Source organism: Pogona vitticeps, chromosome 2 (assembly GCF_051106095.1).
Source record: "Pogona vitticeps strain Pit_001003342236 chromosome 2, PviZW2.1, whole genome shotgun sequence".
Taxonomy (NCBI): domain Eukaryota; kingdom Metazoa; phylum Chordata; class Lepidosauria; order Squamata; family Agamidae; genus Pogona; species Pogona vitticeps.
In genome coordinates this window covers 297,894,001-297,921,875 of record NC_135784.1, presented here as the reverse complement: position 1 = coordinate 297,921,875, position 27,875 = coordinate 297,894,001, and the positions used below count along the sequence as shown (strand labels likewise).

Genomic DNA, 27,875 nt, shown 5'->3' with positions numbered 1-27,875 from the left:
CAAAATTAATGGATTTTATTTACAAATTTATGCTTCAAGATTACAACAGAAAACACTTCAGTGAAATCCCGTATTAACAAAATGCAGTGATTTATTTGTAATGGTATTAAAATGGAACAGACTGACAGTCTCTCTGGTTATGATCAAGCAGTTTCCCAGGAATTGGAGATGGGCGAGGATCCCATGTTGACTGCAATAAGGCCTTCCAGTATTTTCCTTGCATTCTAGTGGCTCTCTCCTTTCTTGCCTACCACCTAATGGAAGAGAAACACTGAGTTAATGCTTGAGGAATAAAAGGCAGGAGAAAGATAAGGGATTCTCACTCAAAGGATAAAGCTATCTAGCAATTGAGGCCTCTTATTCTATCATGCATTCTAGTTACAGTAGGGAGAGGATTTTTTAACCCCAACATGTCTAAAAGTGAAACAGACCAAGGATCAAATGAGATAACTTTTTATATTCATCAACAAAGGACAGTCTTGTTCAAATGCCTACTACTCAGTTCAAGTTGTATATACTAACATAACAAAATGTAACTAAAACAAGGAAAGACAGGGACCTTGTGTGCAGTCATGTGAACATGTCCAGATAACTACAAGGCAAAAAGAACAACTCAGTGTCCTGAAGTAAGTTGTAGTGTAAAGAGAATCTTCTTACAGGAATAGTGGATTGTAATAGGAAGACTTTGCAATGGCACTGCCAGTTCCAAAGTTACAAGTGTAAGGTTTCAGAAAGTGTAGCTGCACCAGACTAACAGAAGCAATCTGAAAATCCTGCAAAAGTCAGGAAGGAAAGAGTGATTGTATGCAGACATTACAGCACTGACAGGAAGGGGCATCTAAAAGATTTAAGGTGGGTAGAGTGGGTTTGCAGCTTGTAAAAAACAGTAACAAATAAAATTAGTTGTGATCCCCAGCTTACAAACTCAGAAAAACATCCTTCTAGCTGTACAGCAAGAAAGGAGGAGTGTGCAAATTGGGTGCTTTGCTCCTCCCGCAGAGCACTGAATGGTGATTTAGTGTTATGTGTGATTGGGGCAGACTGACTCCTTTCCAAGACCAGGCTGAAGAAGAGAGTAACTCTTACTCCAGCTCTATTCTGTCTTCTTCTGTTTTGTTAACAGGTAGACTAGTAACCAATAAGTAGGTTGCTAATATTAATTTTGCAGATCCCATTAAATATACTGTTAAACATCAGTTGTGCCAGGATAACACTGACGCCTTCGGGCAATTACAGAACGAAATTCGATTAACTTTTTATTTTATCTACAATTATCATTCATTTGGAGATATATAAAGTATATGAACTTGTAGTCAATAGTAGGTAAATCCACAATTTAATTAGTGTTTTCACATTAACTGTAAAAATCAAAATCAAAGCTACCTTACTTCTGGAGTATAAGAATAGTCCTATGCAATGGCATGCAACTATCAATTCTCAAAGCAAATTAGAATCTCACAAAACAGTACAGAGTGAAAACTACAGTAAAAGGTTAAGATTTAAGCATGTTATTAACAAAAGCAAAGCTAAACTGGACAAAAATGTGAGAAAAGTATTTATTTTTCAGTTATACTTAAAACATGGTGCTCCAGTTTGAATTAAGTAGTTACACTCACAAATCAAACAATTATAATGTTAGCGGATGTGTACGACCATCCTTAAAAAATACATTGATACCATTCAGAGGGGGAAATGCTCAAGTGGCCCATGTGTATTACCTGAAAAATTAAATATTTTGGCATTTACATTTGTCAACATAGCTAGAAATGCCTAACGTATTCTGTTATAACAATGACTCATAACCCATTAGAACAAGAAGCAAAATACATTTTACAATATCCGTGTTAATCCAGACACTTCATTATTCTGGAGAAACAGTTTGATTATTTACTGTGCATTTCACACAGACTGTAAAATAAGGTGACTTTGCCTTCCAGTAAAGGACACATTTCATTCAGAGTGAGTGAGTGTGTGTGTGTGACAGAGATTTTGTGACTTTTAGCTCACACACAAGTTCCACTATAAGAAGCAGACAGCATTGAAGCATTTGCCCAACAACCTTGTCTGCTTTTGTCAAATTCCATACTTTAATGGTACATATTCATGCTACCAGAGAGGCTAGATCGGTAGGTGAAGAAGAAAGAGTGGCTAAAGGAAATGTGGCACTCAAGAGACGCTCAGTCATTGGGTCTTTTCAATAAGAAAGGGAGACCATTGTTCCTCGTTATGAAAGCAACGTTAAAAAGGCAGTAGTCTTTATGATACAGTGTTCTGTAACAACATTGTCTCCTTGTTTACTAGCTTCCAAGGATTAGGGCCAGAATCCTGTTGCATGAGTGGAGCTAGCTGATTACGCTGTTGAAACCAACATGGTTCATGCTGTGCAAGGAAGTACTAGATATCTCCTCGTGCAAGCTCCATAAAAGTGGAACCTCTCATGCAGTGGACTGTTGCAGCTGCAAAGCAGGGAAACAGAATTCTGGCCAAGATCTCATTCACGCAACTTTTAATGGATTCCTCCTAACATCTTCACATGATTTAGTGAAAGAACACCCCCCCCCAATAAACTACAAGTTACCACATCTTCAGAAACAAACATTGTGTCTTAAAAAAACCATGAGTGAACAAGAACCAGGCAGGGCTTCCATATTTCAGAGACGTAGGATCTGAAGAGCACAGAATAGAGATGGAGATATTCGTATTCATACAGTGGTGCCTCGCATAATGAGCGCACCGTTTAACGATGAATCCGCATACCAGAACGGATTAACCTCGCTATGCGGGGCACCACTGTATATGAATACGAATATCCCTGTCCCAGATGGCCCTTATAAGGGTCTGGCCCCCAGGCCCGGACCATTCACTCACACGTCCCAGTGTGGCAATGGTCCCGTTCGTCCCACCAATGGCACCTGGAGCTCAGCTGTCTTCCTGCTCAGCTGGTCACTCCGGGCAGTGGGCAGGAGGAAAAGTCTCTCTGCATGGCTGCTAAGTGTCCAGATGAGCAGGAAGACAGCAGAGTTCTGGACGCCATTGGCAAGGTGAGTGGGGTCACTGCCATGCCATGTGAGTGGACAATCAGGTCCTGAGGGCAAGACCCTCATTAGGGCCAGCTGGGACAGGGGCATTTGTATACAAATATCTGTCTCTAGCACATAAGAACAGCCCTGCTGGATCAGACCAAGGGGCCATCTAGTCCAGCTCCCTATATCACAGTGGCCCCACCAGCCGCCTCTGGGAGCACACGAGACAACTAGATACCTATCTCCTGATACCCCTCCCCCTGCATCTGGCATTTGGAGGTACCTCCAAACAGAACTTAAGGGACAAAATACACACACGCAGCATAAATACCATGCACTGCTTGCCATTGGTTGATAGCTGAGGAAGCTTGTACCAGTTGGAATAATGAGCTAGAAGACTCAATGGTCTGACTCAGGAGAAGTCGATTTTGTCTGTGTTCTGAAAGTGACTGTAACGTAATCTGTAAGAGTACAGTTCAGCCTCATGGAGTTAAAAAGACCCTTATATGAAATGGTTCTGAAGAACTCTGAAAGCTTGAAACCCTGTTAGGAAACTTTAGCTATAAGGTCACCCAATTTAGGGTTGCAGTTGAATAGGTCTGCTCCTCTTCCATCTTCATCTTTCACCATTGGGGTGTAAGTAGAAAATATGAAGTTGCATTGGTATGAATGTAATTTCAGGTAAAACTATGAGGCATCTAACAGCAGAAGGTGATGTTTAAAGGAAATGGCATGAAAAGAATTTAAGTACTGTACGGTATATCAAAAAAATGGGCAGTCCATTATAAAAACAAGAGACCCAGGAAAGCTGTTCCAGAAGGTGCAGAGCAGGAAGTGATGGTACCAAAAGCAGTAGAAATGTGGAAAGAAGGCAGATGCTAAATGAAGAGAAGGAGCAGGGAGAAAAGGGGCGGTGTAAGGCAAGATCATTTTTAAAAAACGAAAATCTTCTGCATTTTTATTTCTTTGGGCCAGGGAAATGCTGAAAAAATAATAAAACAGATTATTACAATGAAGCAAAGAAAATAAGTATGGAATGAAATTGTCATGCCACCAAAAAAAAAAAACAAAAAAAAAAAACAAGCTGCAGATCGCATGCATGATCATGCCAGATGCTTTCCAACCCAAAGGGAATGGCCAGAACTTTAGCGCCCCTCCTGAGAATGGACCGAGCAGAGCATTTGAAATCAACTGGCCACGAGTGCAGAAGGCAGCCTTTCTCATCAAGTCTTATTCTGACATAAGGGTGGTGCTGGTGGAGATTGCTGTCTGTTCTCCCTCATGCCTCATGAGTAAAGCCTGCAACATCAGAACAAGATGTGCAGCAAGTAAAGCATTTCAAAACACCATTTAATATAATGGTAATGGAAGAAGATAAACGAACCAAGTTGGAAGTTTATTTATTTATTTATTTGATTTATACCCCGCCTATCTGGTCTACTCGACCACCCTAGGCGGCTACTTAAAAACAGCCTTCCTAGAAAGTTATCTGGAAAATCTTACTATTCCATCTTTTCTGTTATATTCTTAATGGGCACTACAGACTGTGATCAATGATAAAACAAACGTGACAGTCAGACAGAATAAAAAGTCCTCAATGGCTGTGGGCTCCACCCATATTTACAATTCTTAGAGAACCGTATACTTTTCTCCCCACAAGGAGTATTTTAAACTACATCTGCATGGCTTTTAATCCACCACCAGCCAGGTACTGTATAAGGGTTTCTCAAGTCAACAAGGCAGTTTATCTTTGCAGTTTAAGGCACCTAGTGAAAACAGGACTTGCAAGGCCTCGATACCTAGCTGGTGAGCTATACTTAATCTTGGAGATCAGAGGTTGCAAAGGTGTGGCTTAGATGCTATCAGTACTGTTAAGACAAAGGATAATGGAAGATTTACTCAGAATGTATTCTGTTAACTTATATAGCAGCAAAAAATCCAGCTGTGTCTTTAAATAATATTTTTAGAAGTTATAGTGTAGTTTGGATTTTAGTTGGCATTTTAATCAACACAAAGGAGGGCAGTTAGGATCATAGTATAGCTTAGCAAGTGAAGTTATTGTGAGAGAGCAGATGTCTGTAAAAGTGGCAGGAAGTCAGAATTCACCACAGGAGGTAAGCATATGTGGGAGAGGAGGGCTTAAAGCTGCTCTTATTCTTCTGAAGCCCATACAATATTACAGATTACAATGATGAAACAGATTGTTCAGTTTTCCAAGGTCTCTCATACTCAGCTCTGCATCATTCTGTGTAGAATCTATTAAAAGCTTTTTCTTTACATACATATTATGTCACCCAGCTACTTTATTCTGGAACTCTACATCTAATCCGTGTGTGTGTGTGTGGGGGGGGTCAATTCTACTGGTGTTATCTATCTATAGAGCATGGACAGGGAAACAACTTGGGACTTTAGTCTGGCACCCAAGGCGTCCTTTATAGTTTCCATTTCTGGTGAGCTTCTCAAATTATGGCACTACATAACCTCCTCCCTCATTCGCAGCTTAAACAGAGCTTCGAGAGGTGGAATTCTCTTCTAGTCCTTTTGTGTGTGATGGCATCAGCCCTTCTTCCTTAGAGACACAGCTGCCACCATGACTGCTGAGGCAAGGGCTAAGCCATGTCAAAATCACTCCAGTGAAGATAACATAGATGCTGATGTCAAGCAGTGCCAGTATGAGCCAGGCTAGGAAAGGAAGAGGGTTTCCGCATAAGAGGATGAGCTACATTGTAAATAAGAGATATTCTCTTCTCCCCTCCTTTTCAATACAAGTCAGACTGTGCTAGTGAAGTAAAAGACACCCAAATTAAAATATTGTAGCAAATAACTAGTTTAGGATTTGTTCCTCCCTGTCTGACTAATTTTCAAACTAACCCAAGTCTTCTGTGCTGTTTTACAACAGGATTTAACAGCCAAGGAAGAACATCACTCAATCTGTTGCTCTGCCCAGCTCAATCTACTGATATAAAGATGGCAAAACCTATGGTGTGTGTGTGTGTGAACAAGTGAGTGAGTGTAAAGAGAAACATGTTATATTTTTTTTCATATAAACACTTTCAGATTTATTGATTCAGCCTACTGATTGGGAAGAAAGATACCAAGTGATCAAAAACAGGTAACTGCTGTGTTGAATACTGTGCCCATTGACATCTTCAACAGATTCTCTTAATCATGATTTCAATTTTTTTTCATTACATAAATTAAATGAACTGGAAGGCTGCCATACTGCACAGTGAGCCATCAATCCCTTATGTGTGGTCCATAAGCATTCTTGGAATGCTTATGGACCACATATTGATAAATAATTGTCATCAAGTGTCTGGTTTCGAAACATGCCCAGAAAAACATATGAATGGGTGACAGTATGGCATATCCTAAAAGAATAAAGAAGGTGCATGGAGGTTAGAGGGAATGCTTGCAAGTGAAGGAGTGTTTCACTCTTGCTATGGATAATAGTGGTGGGTATGGGATGCTTATTCATGTTTGTTTGGACATAGTATGTGCATTTTCCTGTTTTCTTTTTTGCTGTGGATGTATGAGTAAATGCGAGTGCTCTTTCTGCTGTCTGCAGCCTGCTAAATGGCAATTTTGCTGTGCTTTGTGAGACCAAAATAGGTGATCTGCCACCTGGGATACAGATCTTGCTTGTGCCTTGTACTCAGGTTTTTCAGCCGTTATTTGTATCCGAGGCTCATGAGTCTGCCTTCTATAACAGAGGTGCCAGAGCCGGAGAGAAAAAGATACATCCACGAGTGTAAGCTTCTGTTTGGAACTCCTTTTCTGTTTCGGTCAGGTATTTAGTTATGGAGGAAGATGCTTTTGTTTGACTCTCACCAGTTTGACTTCCATAAAGCAGACATTTTGTGACTGGTCACCCTAATCATGATAATCACTTTGTGAATAGATACCCCCCTCCCCCACAAGCCATCTGTGAGTGCTCAGTAAACATATTCAAAACACCAAATACTACTACTGCTTCCCAGAAGCTTAAGATCTCTGTGTCACCATGACATTGGCAAAAAGGCAAGGGAGTACCTACATTAGAAAGTGCTGGTTTCTCCCCTGCATGACAAAGCTGTACCTGCCAGAATTTGTTCTGCATGATGAAACTGTACTATCCCTGTCCTCTACAACAACTGATCACTACATTGGTCAGTCACCTCTCCCACAGTATCTTGAAGTTATAATTTTCAAGCCTTTTTTACCTACTTTCCCCAAGTATCTGAAATTCCAATATGAGCAGATGAATATTTATGAAGGGGGAAATAATTTCCATGGAGAACATTAAGGAAGTTTCACGGACAAACACAATCCTCAACACACAAAACCCAAACTCAGCCTTGATCACAAAAGACAGGTGATCAAGTATTCTGTCCACTTGCACTCAAACATTTCTATATAATCTACCAAATTTCATGCACATTTGCAACACTGGATTATATAGTTCTCAAACCACCGGTTCCCAAACATGGTATAGTTCACTGTTTTGGAAACAGAATATTACACAGAAAAGTAGCTGTGTTTTGTATTAAAGACTCCATCTTTGGAGAGGGTAGGATGTGAACATGACTTCGGTCTACAGTGCCAAAGAAAAGCAGGCTAGGTGCTATTTCCTCCAGCTCTCTTCTGCCCATTCCTCTAATTCATGCTGGCCTTTTGAAGATCAAAACAGACAATTCTGGAACACTAGTTTTTATAAGTTTTTTTTAAAAAGAAACCATTTATCTTTGATGATTAGAATAAGACAAAGGCAATAGCCAAGACAAATCTTGAGTTTTCATCTGAGAAAACGAAAGGCACTCTCAGTTGTCCTGCAAAACGTCCATGCATCAGAATTTGTAAGCTATTACACTTTTTTCCTGCTAATACTGCCACCTGCAGCTAGTGAACACTGCAATCCAGCTTCTGATTTAAAAGACAGATTTGTACATACCCGTTTGAAATCATTCATGTTTGTTGCTTGGACTGGTGTTCCAATAAATGTGAAGTATGTAATTCTTGTCGTTTCCTCATCACCTTGATTGGACTGAACAAATAACTGTAATGGCAAAAAGCAGCACCTGATTAATATGAGATGGAGATGCCAACAGCCCATGAAACTCTGAATTATTTGAAAGATGGGGGGAGGGAACAAAAGCTCAAGTAAGTCAGATCATGTGACTAGCCTTTGTGGCCAGGAGATGCTGAAGTCCTATGAAAACAATGACAGGACTCAAAGCTGGTTGCCTCTTAAACCAACGTATATCATGTTGCCCATTAACACCCAGCACTTTGTGAGCCTCTTCCTGAGGCAATGAAAATTGCCCCTACTTCCAGGACAAGCCTAAGAGCAGCAAAGCAAGCATCTGTTTTCAAAACCAAAGGTTAAACAGTTACAATTTACCCTTTTCCCCAAATGAATCAATTCCAGATGTTCATACTTTCCTGAAAGGAGCACTTGTTCAATAACTCAGATTTTTTTCTTAAAAAATTCTTTCTTAGCTTCCAAAGGAGACAACATCCTCAAAACCTCAAAGTTTATTGAGAACATCATACTGGTACCATTCAGACTCACAGAACATACTTCCCCACCCCCAAAAATCTACTCCCAAGCTTTTGGGAATGTTTAGCTTAGTTGCATTCTTGCTCATTAAATATTTTCTCCCACTAACGTGTTGGTGACAGGATTTACTGCAGGTTACTTCAGAACAGGAAGTAAGAAGGTGTCCAAACTGGCATATAGATATGGTACATAGATTGCTCATAGTAGTTTGACTTGAAAAAGACTGTGGATGCCTGTGTTTCTACTTAGATCAACCCATCCTTTGCCTTTAAGAGTTGCCGCACACTTTTCTGGCCCAGCAGTAGGGCATACATTCTTTTTGGCATGCTCATTGTTTAGCAAGGAGACAGCAGCCTCCAGCAATCTCAGCTTCCAACTACCAACCATGGCTGCAGATTCCATGGGACAATGAGAGAGAAAGTAAGTGGAGAATTAGGGAAGGAATACAGAGAAGCAGGGGACTAAAACATGGAACAGCACCGATAGAGTGAGAGAAGAGCATTTTTTTTAAAAAAAAGAGTTAACTTCTCTTGAGCCTCTGCACATGATGAAGGAAAGAACTTAAATGACAGCTGACCGGATTACAAAGGGCCATTTGCTGTCTGGATGGGAAGAGCACACCAAATGGCACATCACTCCTCTCCAACCTCAAAAGGCCTTTGCCACCCAATCCACACCACACCCAAACTATGAAGTCTGGACATGCTCTAAGAAAACTTGAAAGATTTCCTCAAGTGATAGAAGCAACAAATTATGCTGGATTGTGTCTAAGATGTTTTGGACACAGCAATGTCAGACGTTCCCTGATAACATTAACTAGGAAAGGCTTGAAAGCTTTGTACTCACAGTTACACTGTTAACATTCTGAAACTTTACATAGCGGAGCTGGATAATACTGTCTTCTTTAATGTCATCTGATGTTAGTTTCAGGGCTTGTGTGGGTTCACTTCTTTCTGCCTCTTCAAAATCCATTGATCGAGGGAGGTTGATAAATATTTTAACATACTTTGGACCTTGACCTGTTACAAAAAATATCATTGTATCATCTTAAAAACCACAAATATGATTTTAATGCTCATATGGTGCTATGCTGAAAGCTCATTTATAGACTGCCACCCTACAGATGCGAAGTATTAAGAGTCTGATGGGACATTCTGCAGGTGTAGTTAGTTAATGAAGACTGAGACTTAAACTATACAGCCTTTGTTAACAGCTGTGAGAATGTAAGCAACATTGAAAACTTTGGATTACCACTAGGAAACTAAGGCAGGCACATAGAATATATGGTTCTTCAGATGTTGTTGGACTGCAAATCCCATAATCTCTCACTACTGGCTAGGGCAAATGACAGCAGTGTTGAAAATTACTTGGAGGGGCATATTTTCACACCACTGACCCAAAACATCAAATCAAATTTTCATCTGGGAAGAGAGTCTATATAAATTTATACAGAGCTGACTTACCTTTCTATTGCATACCAATGTATGTGTAAATATTCAGACTGTAAACTTCAGAGCAATACCTGAGTATATTTAAATTGGGAATGTACCCTATGTGGTCCACCTAGGAAATTTTTACAGCCAAAATCATGCTGCTGATTTTCAGTGGGAACTGGTAAAGGTCACTTAAAATAAGCATAATGAGTTTCTTTTAAAGTGATGGTAGCCCTTTGTTGTCAAAACTCAATGGCAAACTGGGAAAACTCCCCTCCCCCCCCCCCCCCCCCCCCGTTTGCTGCTTCACTTGGTGGTCATAACTGATACTAAATTCTGATGATGCAGCCTGTGGAAGGCAAAATTAATCTCAGCCCCGTGGCGGCTGTCCATGCTTGATTTAACTATATGTACTAGTTAACATTGCTCCTACACAAGCTACAAGTTATTAAGGATTACCTCATTATCAGAACACAAAGACCAAATATAATGTGGGTAACTGCAGTTAAACTCTGGCATAATATAAAAAGCACAATTTTACAGGTACTGCATGGTGTCAAAGAGGTTTCTTTTGAGACGTTCTGTGTTGCTTGTAGTGTATTTTCAATAATTTTCTTAAAATTTTCACAGCAAGGTGCTGAATGACCAGGTCCAATTTTTAAAATGGGTATGGGTATGGGTGTGGGGTGTGTGTGTGTAAAAAAGGACTGCAGTTTATGCTTCATATTAAAATCCCAGGAAAATAGTATCTCCTATGCACAAATGGCTTCTATCAAACAAGGAAATAGTTTACTCACCATTATCAGGCCCATGAAATTTCATAGAATAAAGTTTGACAGGCTGATTAAAAGCTACTGTAATGAGAAGCTGTGGGGAGAAAAAAGATCTGTGTGAAGGATCTAAAATGCATAAATGGCATTATTGCATAAAGAGTGAAATGCTATTCTTCCCTATGTAATCATAGTCAATTTGTGCCCCAGAGTATACAACTTAAACATACAAAAAATGAGAGCACTATTCTAATCAAAGGAACACCATTGTCTTTTAAAGGAAGAAATAAAATATTATCTGGAGAGGAAAATACCTGCTCATCACAGTCTGATTCCAGATAGGTAGGGTCCTTACGTAAACAGTTATCAAAACCATGTTCATCACTTTCATTGAGGCATTCACAGCCAGCTTTATTAACAAATGGCATCAAATCCATCTGGAAGGAAAGACAATACTGATTATTAGTTAGCTGCACTGTTTGCACTATTGCAAAACAATAGCACCAACATACACACACACACACAAACACACTTTAATTCTCTATTTTACCACATTCTTTCATTGTTAACCAGATCTCTTCGGTTTACTCATTTAGCATTAAAATGATTTCACTGTGAGCTTGCATGGATTACAATTCACTTTCTTTAGGCTGCTCCCACTTGTTAGTATTAAAGGTGCTGCAGCAGTTTTCCCTGTTGCTGAAAAAGACTAGCACAGCTACCTCTAAAAACACAATGAGGAGCAATCACTAGTTGCAGATGCTGGTTCTATTTACACAACCAAGAGGCTTAATTTATATGTCTCAAAATAGGTTTGATCACTATCTTCCCCAATATGGTGCCCTCCAAATATGGAGCAGAACTCCTATCATCCACAGCCAGTGTGGCCAGTATAGCCAAACACATCTGAAAGGCATCAGGATGGGCAAGGATAGACTCACAGAAAACACTTCCTGCTTACTTTACAATTAGAAAATATGATTTGCTTTTCCCTGCCACGTACCTACATTCAGCTAACAACTTTACTATACTTCCTCTAGAAGTGAAATGTTCACATTCATGTTTTCCTTCTTCCTTCCCTGCCTTGGTTTCCTTTGCTAATGTCTCTCTTAAAACTGACAGTTGCTACTTTAAGTTGTAAATTTCCTGAGTACTTTGGTCCTGTATAAATGCAGAATACAAAAAAGATATACAAGTGCAGAGAGAGAAAATCAGTCAAATTGAAAAGCAGGCCTCCTAGAATTCTCTATTTGTGCTATTCAGGGCAGTTTTTATAAGCTTTACAAGCAAATACTGTGTCAAAAGGGGAAACTGGTTGCCTCTTCTGAAGCCAAAGCTTCTGCACTTCACATTATGTTTAACTATTAGCATAACTATTTACATTCACATTGGATGCAATGAACTCAGTGATATAGGAAACATTTGTAAATCTGAATGGCTGCAAATTCAAGTGGCTTATATGTATGAGGATTATTTACATAAGAAAGATTCATTTGGGAAGGTAAATGGCCTTGTATTTGCACTGCAGCATTTGTATCTATTTAGCTGTGAATTGAAAGTACTTAAAATCTCAGAAGAGATGTGTTTTGCATTTAACATAATTCTAGGTTTCTGCAAATGCCATTTCCCAGCAAAGTCTAATGGATTGCATTTGCTAATATTAAAAACATATGGCTCTGGTAGAGTGCCAGCCTATCAAGCTCCTGAACTGTTAGCAGCTCTAGCACTTTGCTGAAATACTAAATTCAGCACTTTGTTAGGAGCTGTATTAATATATTTTGGGCAAAAGGGAAAAGCTGACCCCTTTTAAGGGGAATGTTATAGCAAATATGCTCAGAAACTGTCATGGAGATGATAGTTCCAGGTGTGATTTCTCACACTGAGGTTCTTATTTACATGTGCATATCACTAACTGTCAGACAAGTTTCTGATCTGCAAAACACAGGAGCCATAAGCTAAGAAGACAAAAACAGAAAATACAGCTAATTTTTTTTTAAAGAGCATTTCTAGTAAACCATGAAGACAAAAATGTACTCAGAACTTCTGCTGTATTCCCTCCTTATCCAGAACTAGTTTCAGTAGCCTGGAGCAGATATATTATCCAGTCTCTTACTGATGGGTAAGGTATTTGGAATACATTATGGACTCCTCCCACTCAAGGATCCCCTCCATTTTTTAATCATTGTCTTATTTGCACTGGTGCTAAATTTGGCAGTATCCCATTTCTTCTGGACTATGGCGAACTTTTAAAGATAAACTTCAGCATCACTATGTGATCTTTGAGAAATGATTTAAAAAACCGATGGGATTTGACATTAGTTCAGTGTAAATGTTTAATGTTAAAGAGGCTTTAAAAACTTGAGTACCAAGTGATCAGGGTTTATTACACATTACTGAATAGGTTTCCATGTACTGTACTGAAGATTCAGAACCATCATCATATAGTATTAAAAAATCCATTATGGATTCTTTCCTTGCTATACTTCAGTAAGAGGCAGAGTTCAGATCTGTAAGTAGAATTCACTGTCAATCAATTCTGTCCATACTGCCCCTATCAACATCTTTATTGAGTTGATGACTGTCCATTGGGAGAGTCCAAGATTTGCTTCTCTCTATTTCCTATGAGATTATTATGAAAAGATCCCAAACTCTTTTTTCTTTGACAAAGCACACAATTTGTTACATGTATGAAATAACTGATAGGATGTGCTCTAAAACGTACCAACCCTTTCTTAATTGTTACTTGAGATCTTCAAGCATTTCTAAAGTGGGTCTATTCATGCAGCAGATCAGGGGTCAGCTGTGTCATTAGGGTGAGGGGACATCCCCTTATTATCTCTTTAAACAAAATATGTCTACCTTAAGAAGCAAGTTCTAGTCCATTCTTTTATCAGCATAATACTTATGTATTCCAGTAATGTTTTCCATATTGGTGAGAATTTGCAGATCTGGGGTATATGAAGGGAATATGAGCAAAGAAGAGGAGACTGAGTGGTAATTTTGTGAGATGCTGGATGCAGCTCAAAAGGAGAAGCATTTTTTTAAAAAACAAAATCTTCAGGTAAATATGCTTTTCTATATGGATAAACCTATGTACAAACCCAACGTTGAATATGGAACTGTTTCAACATTCTTTCATTTCTGATTCCAAATTACTCTTATAATCTGTCAGATGGATAGTTAAACTACAAACACTTGGCATATTCTGGAAGAAGGGACAACAGGAATTTCACTCAGCTACAACTAGAGGAATAAGAATGGTGGCAGAGGGTTTGTTGCTTTGGGTTGTAATGCCTACAGTAGAGTGGCTTGCACTTCTCTCTTTAAAATAAGATATATTCATAATATTGCATTTTTAAAAAAATATAAGTACATTCACATTGCCTATATAAAGGTGCTTCTATTTTTAAATTTCACAAATATGCTAAATGGTACAATTTTATATGCAAATGTGTTGCTGAAGCAGCAATATGTCAGGTTTTATATTGAAATAAGTACCGTATTTTTCACTCCATAAGACACACCTCTCCATAAAATGCATCTTATTTTTAGGGCAGGAAAATAGGAAAAAAATATTCTGGCAATTTTGGCCCGCTGTCCCCAGAGATGTGGGTGGGGGAAGCCTCCCAAGCAGTGGTCACACTATGCTCTACAAAAATCCCATTATGGCCAAAATCCAATTGTGTAAGTGTATGCCATCACAAACTGATGACATGGTCAGCTCTGGGATTTTATTACCCATTAAAAATTTCCTCTTCTACCCCTCAAGTTCCCAGGATCCCTTGGGACCCCTTTTAACTTGGGAAACCTTTGAGGGCTTAGGAATGGTGGAAAGAGGGGCTTTAGTGCCTTAAAAACTACCATTAATTAAAGAGGTTGAAAAATGCAAACAAATAAGATTTCCCTTCGTATCCCCATGAAGTATCAAGCATTCTATACTTAATGGCCTTTTTGTCTGTCTTTTACCTTAGTCAGCATTCCATTCTTTTCCCAGAATAGTCAGCATGATACAAGTGGGAAGCCTACAACACACATGGGTGCAGTAAAATCTTCCTCCCTATATGCAGAGTCATACTGTCTCTGATACTGGGAGTAATGTATAACTATCCAGATTAACAACCTTATTCTCTATAACTGTGCATAATTCCCCTTTAAAGCCATCCAAGTTGGTGCCTATCACTATATTATGTGCTAGCAACTCCTCCAATGTTCTGGCAGTAGAAATGCTGTGCAAGATCACAAACCTTTTGTGGACAGAAGAGTCCCTGGAAGCTGGCGATTTTGCCCCCGCTGGCCCCACGGGGCGGGTGGGTGGAGCCTCCCAAGGGTCCTGGAAGGCAGACTTGGACCTTTTGGAGGCTCCCCCTGCCGGGCCAGCGGGGGTGAAATCACCAGCTTCCAGGACCCTTCTGAGGCTTTCCAAGCCTCAGAAAGGTCCTGGAAGGTCACGATTTTGCCCCCACAGGGGTGGGGAGAGCTCCAAAGAGTCCTAGAAGGCACTCCAGGACCCTTCCAAGGCTCCCCCCACCATTCCACCCTCTGCTGGGCCTTGGGGGGCGCTTTTACAGTATTCACTCCATAAGACACACAGACTCCCCCCCCACTTTTTTTGGGGGGGGGAAGTGCATCTTATAGAGCGAAAAAACTGTAATGCATATTTATCAATTTCCCCCAAAGTGTCATCTTTTTTTTCTGAGAAAAACCTATTCCCTTCCCCTCTGGCTTCAATGTTTCCAGAAATATCACATATCTAACTCTACATTTCTGGATCAGCTTCTTTGGGGTGCAGGGAGGTCTCCACTGGAAATGAGAGATTTGAAATGCCCAGAGCATAGGTGGGAGCTAATCCATATTATTTATTTAATTATTATTATTTATTTAATTTATATGCCGGCCATACTACCCAAAGTTCTCTGGATATGCCTGGATATTCCATCCTGGTTCTTTACAACCTTAGCTTTAGAGAAATTGTTTGTCACATTTTGCTAGCATAATGCAGAAAAAAAATTCTGAAATAAAATATACATACATATCCTTTTGGAATATCAGTGTCCTCATTATTTCCAGGGTCATTTTCTAGGTGCTGTTTGATTTTCTCTTCTAATCCCACAGCATCAGCGCCTTGATAATGGTCGATTCGTACTTTGTTCCGGAAGAAAAGAAATGTTGGGGTTGCAGATATATTGTTGGTTGCTGCTGTTCCCTAACATGCAGAAATCAACAGTTAGGATTATGTAGCACTAATTTAACATTTTCGATATATGCAATAAATGCCATTCATCCCAAGTTACTGGTATAAACGTCTCGCCATCATTAGACAGCTTGTTTAAATATTCGCTGGAGAACAATCTAAGAATTAATTCATTCCATAGAACTAAGAAGGCTTGCAGTGTGATTTCTAAATTCTCTTATCAGTGCAGAACAATAGAAAACCTTTAAACACCTAAGACTATGGTGAACAGACACATTTTAATGGTGTTAAAATGAAAGCATTTTCAGTGCCAATTGGGCTTCCAAGGTAAAGGCATTACACAATCAAGAACCATTGCAAGTAAGGCCCTTTCTCACATTTCTGCATTAGGTATAGCTGGCACTGGGGGAACACAGACAGCAGATCTAAGTGTTCAGTTAGGTATATGTAAGGAAAGATGCTCCTTCAAGTATTGAATCACAGGTTGTCAGGGCTTAATACTCCATCAGTACCTTCAATCCAGACTTGAGATGTACTGGCAGCCAAAGCAATGTCTTTAGAACTGCTATCATATGGCTTCAGGAATGTACTTCTGCTACACCAGCTGTGGCCTCTGTATTACCTTCAAGAGCAGTCCCATGCAGAGGACGTTGGAGTAGTGTAATTAGGAAGCTATCAGTGCATGAATTATGGTGCTTGCATCTTCCCTGTAAAACAAAGTGAACTACGCAATGCTGGCCTAAGCAACTGTGCACCAGATTCCACGTGGACCTCTAGTCACACAAAAGCAGCACAATATTGGCAGGAGGATCAAAAGATCAGCACTCTCCATCTGCCAAGACACCACTTTTTTATTGTCCCAAAGGCTGATATTTGCAATGAGACAGTAGCTCTCTTATACCAGAGGCCTGGGAGGTTGTCTTCAGGAGAAGATATGTTACTGTGTCTTTCAAAGTGGCTGATACTACCACCCAATTTAAAGAGGCATTTGCCACTCCCAGGACTGCCTCAACTAATTCACCTACTAGAACCTAACAGCAAAGATGGGCAAGAAGGATCAAGCATACATGGAGTGAGATGGACTAATTCAACAATCTTGTCCATGGTATAAGTATGTAGCAAATTAAACGGATCCCAAGAAGCCTGATTAAATAATGCAGCATACATGGATTCCTTAAAACCCATTTTATATGCACAGTACATAGGCTCAATAAAAATACTATAACAAAGAGGTGTCAGTTTTGCTAGCCACAATTTGGAGATGTCTTCTTCGACAATTCCTATTTGCAGTTAATAAATCACTGAACTATGAAAATAGGAGTGAATATATAAGCTTGAGTACTGAGGAACTAAAATAAAAGATCAGCTCAAAACAATGATTTGTCTGTTGCCCATTTGGAACCTCAAATCATAGTTTCATATACAGTGGTGCTTCGCTTAACGGGCGCCCTGTTTAACGACGAATCCACATAGCGATGCGGATTTTGCGATTGCAAAAGCGATTGCATTGTGATGTTACCTATGGGGAAAAATCGCTTTGCGATTTTTCCCCATAGGCCCCATGAGGGCTCCCCCGCGCTCCTTCCGAAGCGACCGCTGGTCAGCTGGCCGAAAAAGCCGGCTTGAGCGCCTGGGAAGGAGCGCGGGTGAGCCCTCCCCCACGCTCCTTCCGAAGGGCTCAAGCCGGCATGCGGTTGGGAAGGAGCGCGGGGGAGCCCTCCCCCGTGCTCCTTCCGAAGCGACCGCCAGTCAGCTGGGCAAAAATGCTGGCGTGGGGTTTTGGGAGGACCGCAGGGGAGCCCTCCCCCGTGGTCCTCCCAAAGGCCCCATTTTCGTACAGCTGATCGGCGATTCCAAAATGGCCACCGGCGCAGATTCCTCGCTTACCGAGGCGGTGAAAATGGTGGCCCTATGGAGGATTCCTGCTTAGTGGTTAGTTTACCCCCCATAGGAACGCATTAAACGTGTTTTAATGCGTTCCTATGGGGTTTTTTTTGCCATTCATAGCGAGGAATCCGGATACAGTAGCAACGTTTTTCCTGGAACAGATTAATGTCGCTATGTGGGGTACCACTGTATATGAAGTGAGCTACTGGGCCAGTTCAGCTTAATAAGCCATGGGTTTATTAAACTCAGAATGATTATCTTACCCACATGCTCCTACACCTATGTCTCACATTTGAATGTAGTGGTTTGTCTAAAACAGCTTTCCATTACTGTATGTACAAACTGGGAAATTGATTCAATTTCTTATTGCAAAGCAGAATACAAAAACAGATTAAGTAAGCAATGGGAGCCCTACAACCAATGTGTAAGAGTGGTGGTGGTGGGATATATAGGTACGTCAACTCTAGGAATTAAAAAGTCTTGCATCTATAGGAGCCTACTCTATACTGAAACAGCTAAAGAGCTGTTAAAGCAGAGCTGTTTACAGCAGAAGTCACATGTCAGCTGCAGAAAGGAGCAGGGCAAATGGAGTGAAATGCACATCTTCTCCCCTAAATGGAAGTACTTTATAATTTATTATCAAATATTTTCCATGTATCGTTCACTTTGGCAGGCTTTCCATATATGTAACTGCATTTTGGAAGTAAAATGAGAAATATGTTTAAGCCTGTGCACATGCTGAACCAAGGACAATTAAGGCCAACTTTACCTTGCAATGCTACAAAACGAACCATTAGCTTATTCTTTTTTCTGCTTTGATAAGTTCTTCTGCTTTGATAATATGTTTGCTCTACCATGAAATGTATGCAATGCATCACTGAAGATAAAAATGCTTTTAAGTTACCTTTTACATGTTTAAATTTTAGAGAGAGTAAGGACTGATCTTACTCTATAGCCAGGATATTATTAGTTTTCAAGATGGAAGATACAATCTTTTCATTTAATAATGTAAGCATTATGGTACTAATTGTATAAAATGTCCATTGCATCCCTGCATAATTAAAAGGTCTTCTGCTAGATAAGTGTATTTGCTGTTTCAGACAGCACTAATGTACTTTCTTCTAAGTATTCCAATTACCGTATTTTTTGCTCCATAAGACGCACCGGACCTTAAGACGCACATAATTTTTAGAGGAGGAAAAGAGGGAAAATATATTCTGAACCAAATAGTGTAATAAAATATTTAATAAACTATAACAGAATAACATTTGAACCATGTAACGTGAACAGCAGTCAACAGTGGCATTAAGAACCATTACCACTGTCATTAACAAATGGAGAGACTTAAAGCTTTGTGTACTCTAGTTTATGTACCATAAATTTGTGTACCATAAATTTAATTCAAGTACATATAGACCATTATCAGCCAGTGATAAGACCTATACCACACTACCTATATTTTACATTTCCTTTCATCCACCTCCTCCTCATGCTTATAGAAATGTCTCAATGACAGATGAGATTGTTGTGCAACTCTGCCCATCTACAGCTCAAGCCTATATTAAGTTAGAAATGGTTTGTCTGATTTGGCACTGCATTGAGAGGCCCCTTTTGTGTGGAGGATAAATAGTGGAATTAAACTATTTAACAGATGGTTTTCCTTATTTACTTTAGGTTATGAAAAAGAACAGCAACACAAAGCTTAACCCATTCACCAGCAGTAGCACATGCTCAGCATAAGACCAAATCTCGGGTATCTGACATAATTGAACATTTATAGCATGCAAGGCACAACAGCCATGAACAACGTTCTTGACGAGCCAAAAAAAACTGAATACAAACTATAGTAGCTGAAATCAGGAAGCAGGTACTGTAATCCAGTTAGAAGTCACGAGGCACAGTTAGTTTCCCTGCTGCAACACCCTTTGGAAATACATTCTCTATTAGATGCCCAGAACTAGTTGAAAAGTTTGCAAGTCGAATCCAAATTTCTCATAAGAATGCATTGAAAATTAATTAATGCATTCTTATGGGAAAAAAAAGGTCAGAAACTTTTAAAAAATTAAAAGTCACTTACCAGGTACTGTAGACTGAGCCCAGCTCTTCACAGTGCCTTGGTAGACCCCAGAACAGCCAAAAAAGAGCTCCAAACAGCTAAAAGCCAGCAGGCAGCCATTTGGTGCTCTTCTCCACTCCTGCCCCCTCCCCTCTCCCCACCTAACAGCTGATCGGCGCTGGTCTGAAACGCTTCCCAGGCAAGCAGGTTTCAACTCAAACGGAGCACCTTTTCACCCAAGCACGGTTTAACCCAAAACAAGCAGCTTTTAAAGAAAAACAAGCAGATTTTTAAGGCAAGCATGAACGTTTCTACACAAGCAGGTTTCAACTCAAACGGAGCACCTTTTCACCCAAGCACGGTTTAACCCAAAACAAGCAGCTTTTAAAGAAAAACAAGCAGATTTTTAAGGCAAGCATGAACGTTTCTACACAAGCAGGTTTCAACTCAAACGGAGCACCTTTTCACCCAAGCACAGTTTAACCCAAAACAAGCAGCTTTTAAACTAAATTTGACATTTTAAAATGACAATACCAGGCAGTCCCAGGACTCTCTCTCCCAGCTCTCTAACTGCTTGTACTAGCAAGGAAGCAGACAAGCAGCCTCTTCACTAACTGAAAGTTTGAATTTCCCCGCTTTCCCTGCCTTCCCCACATATTAGGTATGCTAATATCTGTGCACTGGAGGATTGTGGGAGGAACATTCCAGCCCCTGATGGGGATCCTGTGGGGCACCCCAAAACACTGAGTAGGTCTCTTGGCCTCTTTCAGGACTGGGGCTGTGCAGCCTTGCTCTGATCAGGAGGTGCAGCCGGGGGGGCACCATGCCTTTGGGGGATAGGGCACAGAAAGGGGAAGAATTTTCAGGGACCATTCTAACTCATACCTGGCAGGGGAGATACCATTATTGTAAAAGTGGTTTTCCCAGGGTAAGGCTCATCTATTGCACTTTGGATGTGCTGACTCCTGCAATCTCCCCAAATGTGGGAAAATCAACTGCCTAAGTGGGGGACTGTGTTTATGGTTTCCCCTGATCTTTCTAGAATCACCCTTTCCCCTTTGGTCCTTGGCTGTTTTCACTGCCTGCTGCCATAGGCCTGTTGGTCTTGCTGGTTTTCCAGGTGGGCTGCAGGAAGCAGATCCTGGAAAGCTAGCAGTGCAGAATGGTGAGGTCCAAACAGCAAGCGGTCTCCGGTGCCAGTTCAGAGACCTCCCAGCATGGCAGTGGGAGGCTTCTGGGTGGTGGTGGTTGAACCCTTTTTTTACTGTATTTACTCCATAAGACGCACATACTTTCTCCCCTTCTATTTGGGGGGGGGGGAAGTGTGCCTTACGGAGCGAAAAATATGGTATACTACTTTGAAAAACCAGATCTGATATCAAGCATTTATGGACACTGAGTGAACACCTGAGAATAGTTTATTAATCCACAAGCCAGAAGGTATAGCTGACTACTTTAAGGTGGGATGGTGGTGCAAAGAACAAAATAGCAAGAAATCAGCGTGCCCAAACTTTGGGGGAGGGGGGAAACCCAGTGGATGGCATGCCACAGCTGCGGAACCAAAAGTGGCAGTGGAAGGGGGAATCCCGGTAGAGAGGTGCCTCAAGATCCCACTCCAGATATGCTGCCAGGGCCTCCAGATTTGCCTGCTGAGGCACCAGCACTGTGGCTGCAGCTGCCTTCTCAGGTTTGGCTGTGCAGGCGGGGGGGGGGGGGGGGGAGTAGCGATCCAGCAACTTATGGCTCACGTGCCGGCAGAAAGGGCTCCATGTGCCAGCTGTGGCACGCATGCCATCAGTTTGCCATCGCTGTACTAGATGGATGCCATTGTGGCCAAATCTAAAATACAGTACTCTGGAAGTCAAATGTCATGGGAGCATCTAGTGGCCTAGACAGAAAGGTGGTCTTGGTACTGAACAACTCATGGTTACTTAACTTGCCACTAAACAAAATAACAGTTTTCAAAGTTTCAAAGAATATTTATTATAATAGACCTAAACTGAAATTAAGAATTCCCTGGACATTTGCTACATCTAGCCAAGAACCATTCACAAAACACAGTTCAAGTTGTTTGGAACTGGCATACTACAGATACAATATCAGCATTCAAATATTTACAAGTAAATTGCTTTGATTATCTGATATAATGTGGACTAATTGCAGCTATTATGTGACAGCTTGGTCATGTTGAAAAGCTGGTTCATAGTGGTTGTCACATGATAAATCTTTTTTCAGATGAATTCAACCTCCATCTGAGGCATGAAAGCTTAACTTCTATCTCAATGTTATACAAATTGTTCCAAGAGCAAAGCAGATAGCACAATTCTGAAATCTTGAACTGTAAAAAACTGACAATTTTATCTTGCATAACCCAGCCAAGATAAATGCTAACCTTAGTTTTTCAAGGCAAATCTACAACATATTCGTTCCCACTGTGGCTGTTATATTCACTGAAGTCAATGAACTTCCAAATTCATTTATCTCATATTGGTAAACACTGGTATCTACATATCCCAGTATGTGCACCTGTATCAGCCAGATCTTGTTTTTGCAGAATCATGTATACAAATGTAAACACTACTCACTTGGCACTGATGTACATCAACTTCCAAAAATGTTGCTTGTGGATATTTATTGCTTAGAGCATTGAAAGCAGGAGCTATCCTTAAACATGGACCACATCTGTCAAAAAAGGAAAACAATATGTTACTACTTAGGATTCACTCAATAATATACCCTGTTTCCCCAAAAATAAGACAGGGTCTTATATTAATTTTTGCTCCCCCCCCCCCAAAAAAAAAACAACAAACCACATTAGGGCTTATTTTCAGGGGATTTTTTTTTCATGTACAGCCATCTGCATTTATTCAAACTGTCATGTCATCTTCTTCCGGTTGCTCCACAATGGTGGAGGGCGGGGTTTCACTTAACTAGGGCTTATTTCTGGGGTAGGGCTTATATTTCAAGCATCCTGAAAAATCATACTAGGGCTTATTTACAGGTTAGGTCTTATTTTTGGGGAAAGAAGGTAGGCTGGTACACAGTAAATCAGTTCATGTGGCTATTTTGCACAGAACAGACAATACAGTGATTTTTCTCTCCCCATAATACACATTAAAGAGTGACATATCATCACTAAGCTCTGCTGAAGAAAGCAGGAAAAGGAAATTTTCTCCATGTTGTTACATTTTTATCCTATTTTCTTTGGCTGCCACTTCCATGTCCAGGGAGACTCCCAATGCCATGAATCTGCACTGTGTGTTTTAATTTGGTACAGTGGACCCTCGACTTACAGACGGCTCGACTTACAGACTTTTCGACTTGCAGCCACCATTCCAATACGGATTAATTCCTTAAGTAGAGGGTCCACTGTAACTGCTACCAGTGAGGAAAAACAAGGCTGTTTCATTCGGGGAAGAGGTTTATGAACCTTGCAACATTTTGATTTCCCTACAGAGGTGATACCTAACACTTCTTTGGTCACTTGGACTATATCATTTCCCAGGAAGTTGCCTAATAAAAAAATAAAGCTGAGCCTATGAAACAGAATAAAAATTTCCTAAATTTCAGTCCCTGAGCAATCTGTTCCTTTTGGAAAACATAGCATCTTTTAGTTAGTAGTCGTTTAGAATTAGAAGCTCAGGTGATATTAACAATAAATACTCCCTAAAGTCCAAGTAAACATCATCTAACCTTTCGAAAATGTAACACTCCTTGCTTATTAGGATACGCTGTTCACTAGAGAATGTGTAAGAGCTTGCTTTGCCTCATCCTGCAACTTACCGAAACAAGCACATGAAAAGGAGAAAACTATAACAACGGATTATGATGCCCCCTTTCTGCTCTTCCCCATATATCCCCAGACATTGTGCACAAGTCTAACACTATATTTGACTTATTGTAGGGATGACATCAGGACTTTTATTATAGAAGAATGCATACTTTCTCTGGGAAGAATTCACAGTTTTTGACGTGGGTCATTATTAGTGGTAGTTCTGAAGTCACATTCCTGTTTGGGAATTGCTAAGTTCTTACCCTTGTCCTGGGCTTTACAAAGAGGTGGTGGTGGTGAGATCTGTATTGCCTCCACCATAGTCCATATGTTACAAAGCAGAGAGGCCATCCTATCCCATCCTCCCCTGCAATTTGTTGACCGAGGAAGGGATTCTTTTTAGGCTTACAGATGAGGTGGGGAAAAAGATAATTATTAACAGCATTTCTTGAGCTGGGTCCTCAGTAAAAGTTGAAAAGCCTGACCATTACAATTTAAGTTTGTATAGGTATTTTGGTTACAGAGATTAAGTCAAGAGACAATGTCCATAGTTCCAAGATTAAGTATTTCAGTTTCAGAGTACAAGCACCTGTGAAGAATTGCTCTGTGTTTACAAAGTTTTTGTTAAAAAACCCCAACAAAATCCTTTCTGCAAAGTCAAGAAGAAAAAGAATAGACCATAGTCATGCCTAGTTAAAACGAAGAAGGGAGCAGCATGGGGAACACTAGCAAAATCCAAAAGTAAAATAGTTAGCATGGAAGTAGAACCATGCATATCTGAGTTAACACAAAACTCTCTAGCCAAAAAACTTCTTCCTCCCTCCTGTCGCCTTCATTTTGGCAATTTATTGTGGGTAGTAGAACACTACCCATGCTTTCCCCAGACTGGTACACTATCAGAAATCCTCTTGCTGAAACTTGCAGGAAAAACAGAATACAGTGGTGCCTCGCTTAACGATGTTAATTGGTTAAAAAAAAAAACCCACATCGCTATGGGAAAACATCGTTAAGCGAAACACCATTTCCCATAGGAATGCACTGAAAACCGGTTAATCCGTTCCAATGGGAACGGATTACCGTCCTTAAGCAAAAATCCCCATAGGAAACATCACTAAGTGAAACAATGTTTCCCCCAAGGGAAATCCATTCAAAAGCACTGAAGCCGGCTTCAGTGCTTTTGAAGCCCTTTCCGATGTCTGTTTTCGCTCATTTAAAAGTGTCTTAAAATGTTTGAAACCTGTTTTAAATGCTTGGATTCGGTAGTGCACCTTGTGAAACATGTGCAAACTTAATTCGGTTTTGTTCTGAGTCTTCGTTAATTTTTGGTGATTTTTTGTTTTCCCCATTTAAATGGGGAAAACAAAAAAATCACCAAAAATTAACGAAGTCTCAGAACAAAACCAAATTAAGTTTGCACATGTTTCACAAGGTGCACTACCGAATCCAAGCATTTAAAACAGGTTTCAAACATTTTAAGACACTTTTAAATGAGCAAAACCGGACATTGTTAAGTGAAATTCCCCCATAGAGAACATCGTTAAACGATGGGGAAATTTCCTCAAAGAAACCCATCGCAAAGCGAATACATCGTTAAACGAAGCAATCGCTAAGCGCGGCACCACTGTAACTGCGTGAGAAGGGTCACTTATTATACAGAACAATAAAATAGAATTCTATATAGATGAAAGTGAAATCCATTTCTATAACATAACCTCAAATGTCAGGTTACTAAAGAAACAGAATATTCAGTTTCGTAAAATATTTCTATAAAATCACTGAAAGACAGAATTGGATAAAATATGACCAGTATATAACAGATTCTGGCCTAAATACCTGGTAAGTCATAAATTCATTGTGAGCCCTTTATTCCAAGTCACACATTTTCAAATGGGAAAAAAGTATTCTATCAAAGGATGTGATGTAAATTAACACAATTGGGGCTAAACAGTAGAGATCAATAAAACATCGCCTAGTGGCTAAGTAATACTAATATCAAATGATACTGTTTCTGGTTATGCTTTGTGGCAAAAATATTGTGGCATTGTAACAACTTAGCAATTCCCAATGGCTTCAACAGGTTCACAATTTGGCTCTCCAACTGGATAGAGACCAACACCATCTGTCAGAGTCCAGTCATACAGGATGCAACATGGTTTTCTCTTGCAACAGCTGCCCAATCCTGTCTGACCCACCCAGCAATTCATGCCCGCTATTAAACAGATTGCTAAAGAGTCACATTGCACAAACACTAGGTGACTGAAATACAGATTTATTTAAAATATTTTTACTCCGCCTTTCTCCTTAAAAGGACTGAACTAGAAGCCTGCAATTAAGCATTGGCCTGGCTAGTTCAAGTCACTACACAAAATTCAAATCTTTTCCTTGACTGTATTCGCGAAGGCTTTCACGGCCGGGATCTAATGGTTGTTGTGGGTTTTTTCAGGCTTCTTGGCCATGTTCTGAAAGTGGTTCTTCCTAACGTTTCGCCAGTCTCTGTGGCCGGCATCTTCAGAGGACAGCAAAATGTTTACTTGACTGTTTACTTGGTTTTCCTGTCAATTACAATGCTCCAAGGACAGGAGAAACTACAATTGGCAGATTATCCTTCCCCAGTTGGTATTTTGTACTACAACTCCCATAAATCCCAACCAGCTTGGCCAATGGTCAGTGATGATGAGTTTTACTCCAGAATTTCTGAAAGCAGCCACTATTCTAAACCATTACCTGTACTAGTAATTTCACACCAAGCATTTTCGGAGAAGCAGCCATGGCAGTATGTTGAAGGGAAGGAAGGGCAAAGCTTACCCAAACCAAGAGTTTTGTGTCACTATAAACAATTTTAAATCAATGGACCTTTAAATAAATGCCATTTTAAAAGCTACCACAAACCTCTTCATTACTTCAACTGTTTTAACAGGGGCACAAAGTGAAAAAAATTCAACTCTCAGGTTATTCTGGCACAAAGTGAAAGGAAAATGCTACCCTCCCATCATTCTTACACAGTGGTTGCAGAACTGGGCTGGGGCTTGGGAGAGCTGGGTTCCAATCTCTGCCGGGAAATGAAACCAACTGCATATCCTTGCAAAAAACCCTCTCTCTCTCTCTCTCTCTGTGATCTACCTCAAATGATGGCTGTCAGGGTACAGTAGGAAAAGGGCCAAGCCATGAGGAAAAAAATATATCAAATAGGTTCTGGACAAAACTTCATTTTTCTCAGGGTTCCATAATCCAGCATTCCTAGAACTCATTCAGGACTTATAGCATGAACCTATGATGCTATAGTAACAAACAGACTATGGAATGCCCTCCCCACTGAGATTCATCTGACACCAACGCTGATGACATTTCGGCGCGAGGTCAACACCTTCCTGTTCCAGAAGGCTTTTAATTGAAATAATAACTGTGGGTCCTGATAGCAATTTTTGGAGTATCTATTTTAATTGTGTTTAAATCGTTGTACCTTTTTATTGTGTTTTAATTGTTGTAAGCCGCCCAGAGACCTTTGGGTAGAGTGGGCGGCATATAAGTTAAATAAGTAAATAAATATACACTGTCTTGAGTTCACTAGAGAAATGTAGTTTAGAATCACTGATTAATGAAGTTGGAAGAGGCCTATAAGGGCCATTGAGTCCCCTTGATCAGTGAAGAAATTCAAATTAAAGCAGACCTGACAGGTGGTCGTCTATATCCTTCTTAAGGCCTCCAGTGTGGGAGCCCTCCCCCAACTCCCAAGGGAACTGGTTCCACTGTCGTACTGCTCAGGAGCCCCAAAAGGGACAGGGCCCCCCAGAGACCTATTGATCCGTGTCGGGTCTCTGTGTGTGCTCGTGTGAACGCCCTGAAATAGACCTCGAGGGGGGGAAAGGGAGGTGAGCCGGAAGAAAGAGCGTGAGAACGTACATTGGCGTCTGTGGGAGTGAATTGTTGTTGTTGTTGTTGTTGTTGTTTTCTCCTCGTCGTCATCGTCGCCGCCCCTCCCCCCCCTCACTCACCCTCTCATGGTGAACTTCGCCACCACCAGCCGGGAGCCCGCCGCGCTCAGTTCGCTCTGGAACTCGGCGTCGTTGGCGATCACTTTCACCCCGACCATCCCGGCAGAAGAAGGACCGGCGGCGAGAGCAGCAGCAGCAGCAGCAGCGACACCGCCTCAGCCGGTTATGTGCACAGTCACCGCGGGAAGAAAGGGGAAGGGGAAGGGAGGGGG

At 40.6% G+C, this 27,875-nt stretch overlaps 1 protein-coding gene and 1 pseudogene across 2 annotated transcripts; one reads left to right on the top strand and one right to left on the bottom strand.

The window, feature by feature from the left end:
- Positions 1-27,875, bottom strand: TXNL1 (thioredoxin like 1). Of its 2 annotated transcripts, none has more exons than XM_072992898.2 (8): positions 27,664-27,875; positions 22,485-22,581; positions 15,795-15,968; positions 11,080-11,202; positions 10,793-10,862; positions 9,409-9,581; positions 7,954-8,058; positions 1-1,718 (listed from the first exon to the last, which is right to left on the bottom strand). In XM_072992898.2, the coding sequence occupies exons 1-8, from the start codon at positions 27,759-27,761 to the stop codon at positions 1,659-1,661; spliced, it is 900 nt and encodes a 299-aa protein (XP_072848999.2). In that variant the 5' UTR covers positions 27,762-27,875; the 3' UTR covers positions 1-1,658. The 2 variants fall into 2 exon arrangements, with proteins under 2 accessions (XP_072848999.2, XP_020655978.3); XM_020800319.3 differs by having other exon boundaries at positions 1-254; positions 27,664-27,874.
- LOC140705175 (U1 spliceosomal RNA) lies at positions 20,777-20,931 on the top strand (annotated as a pseudogene).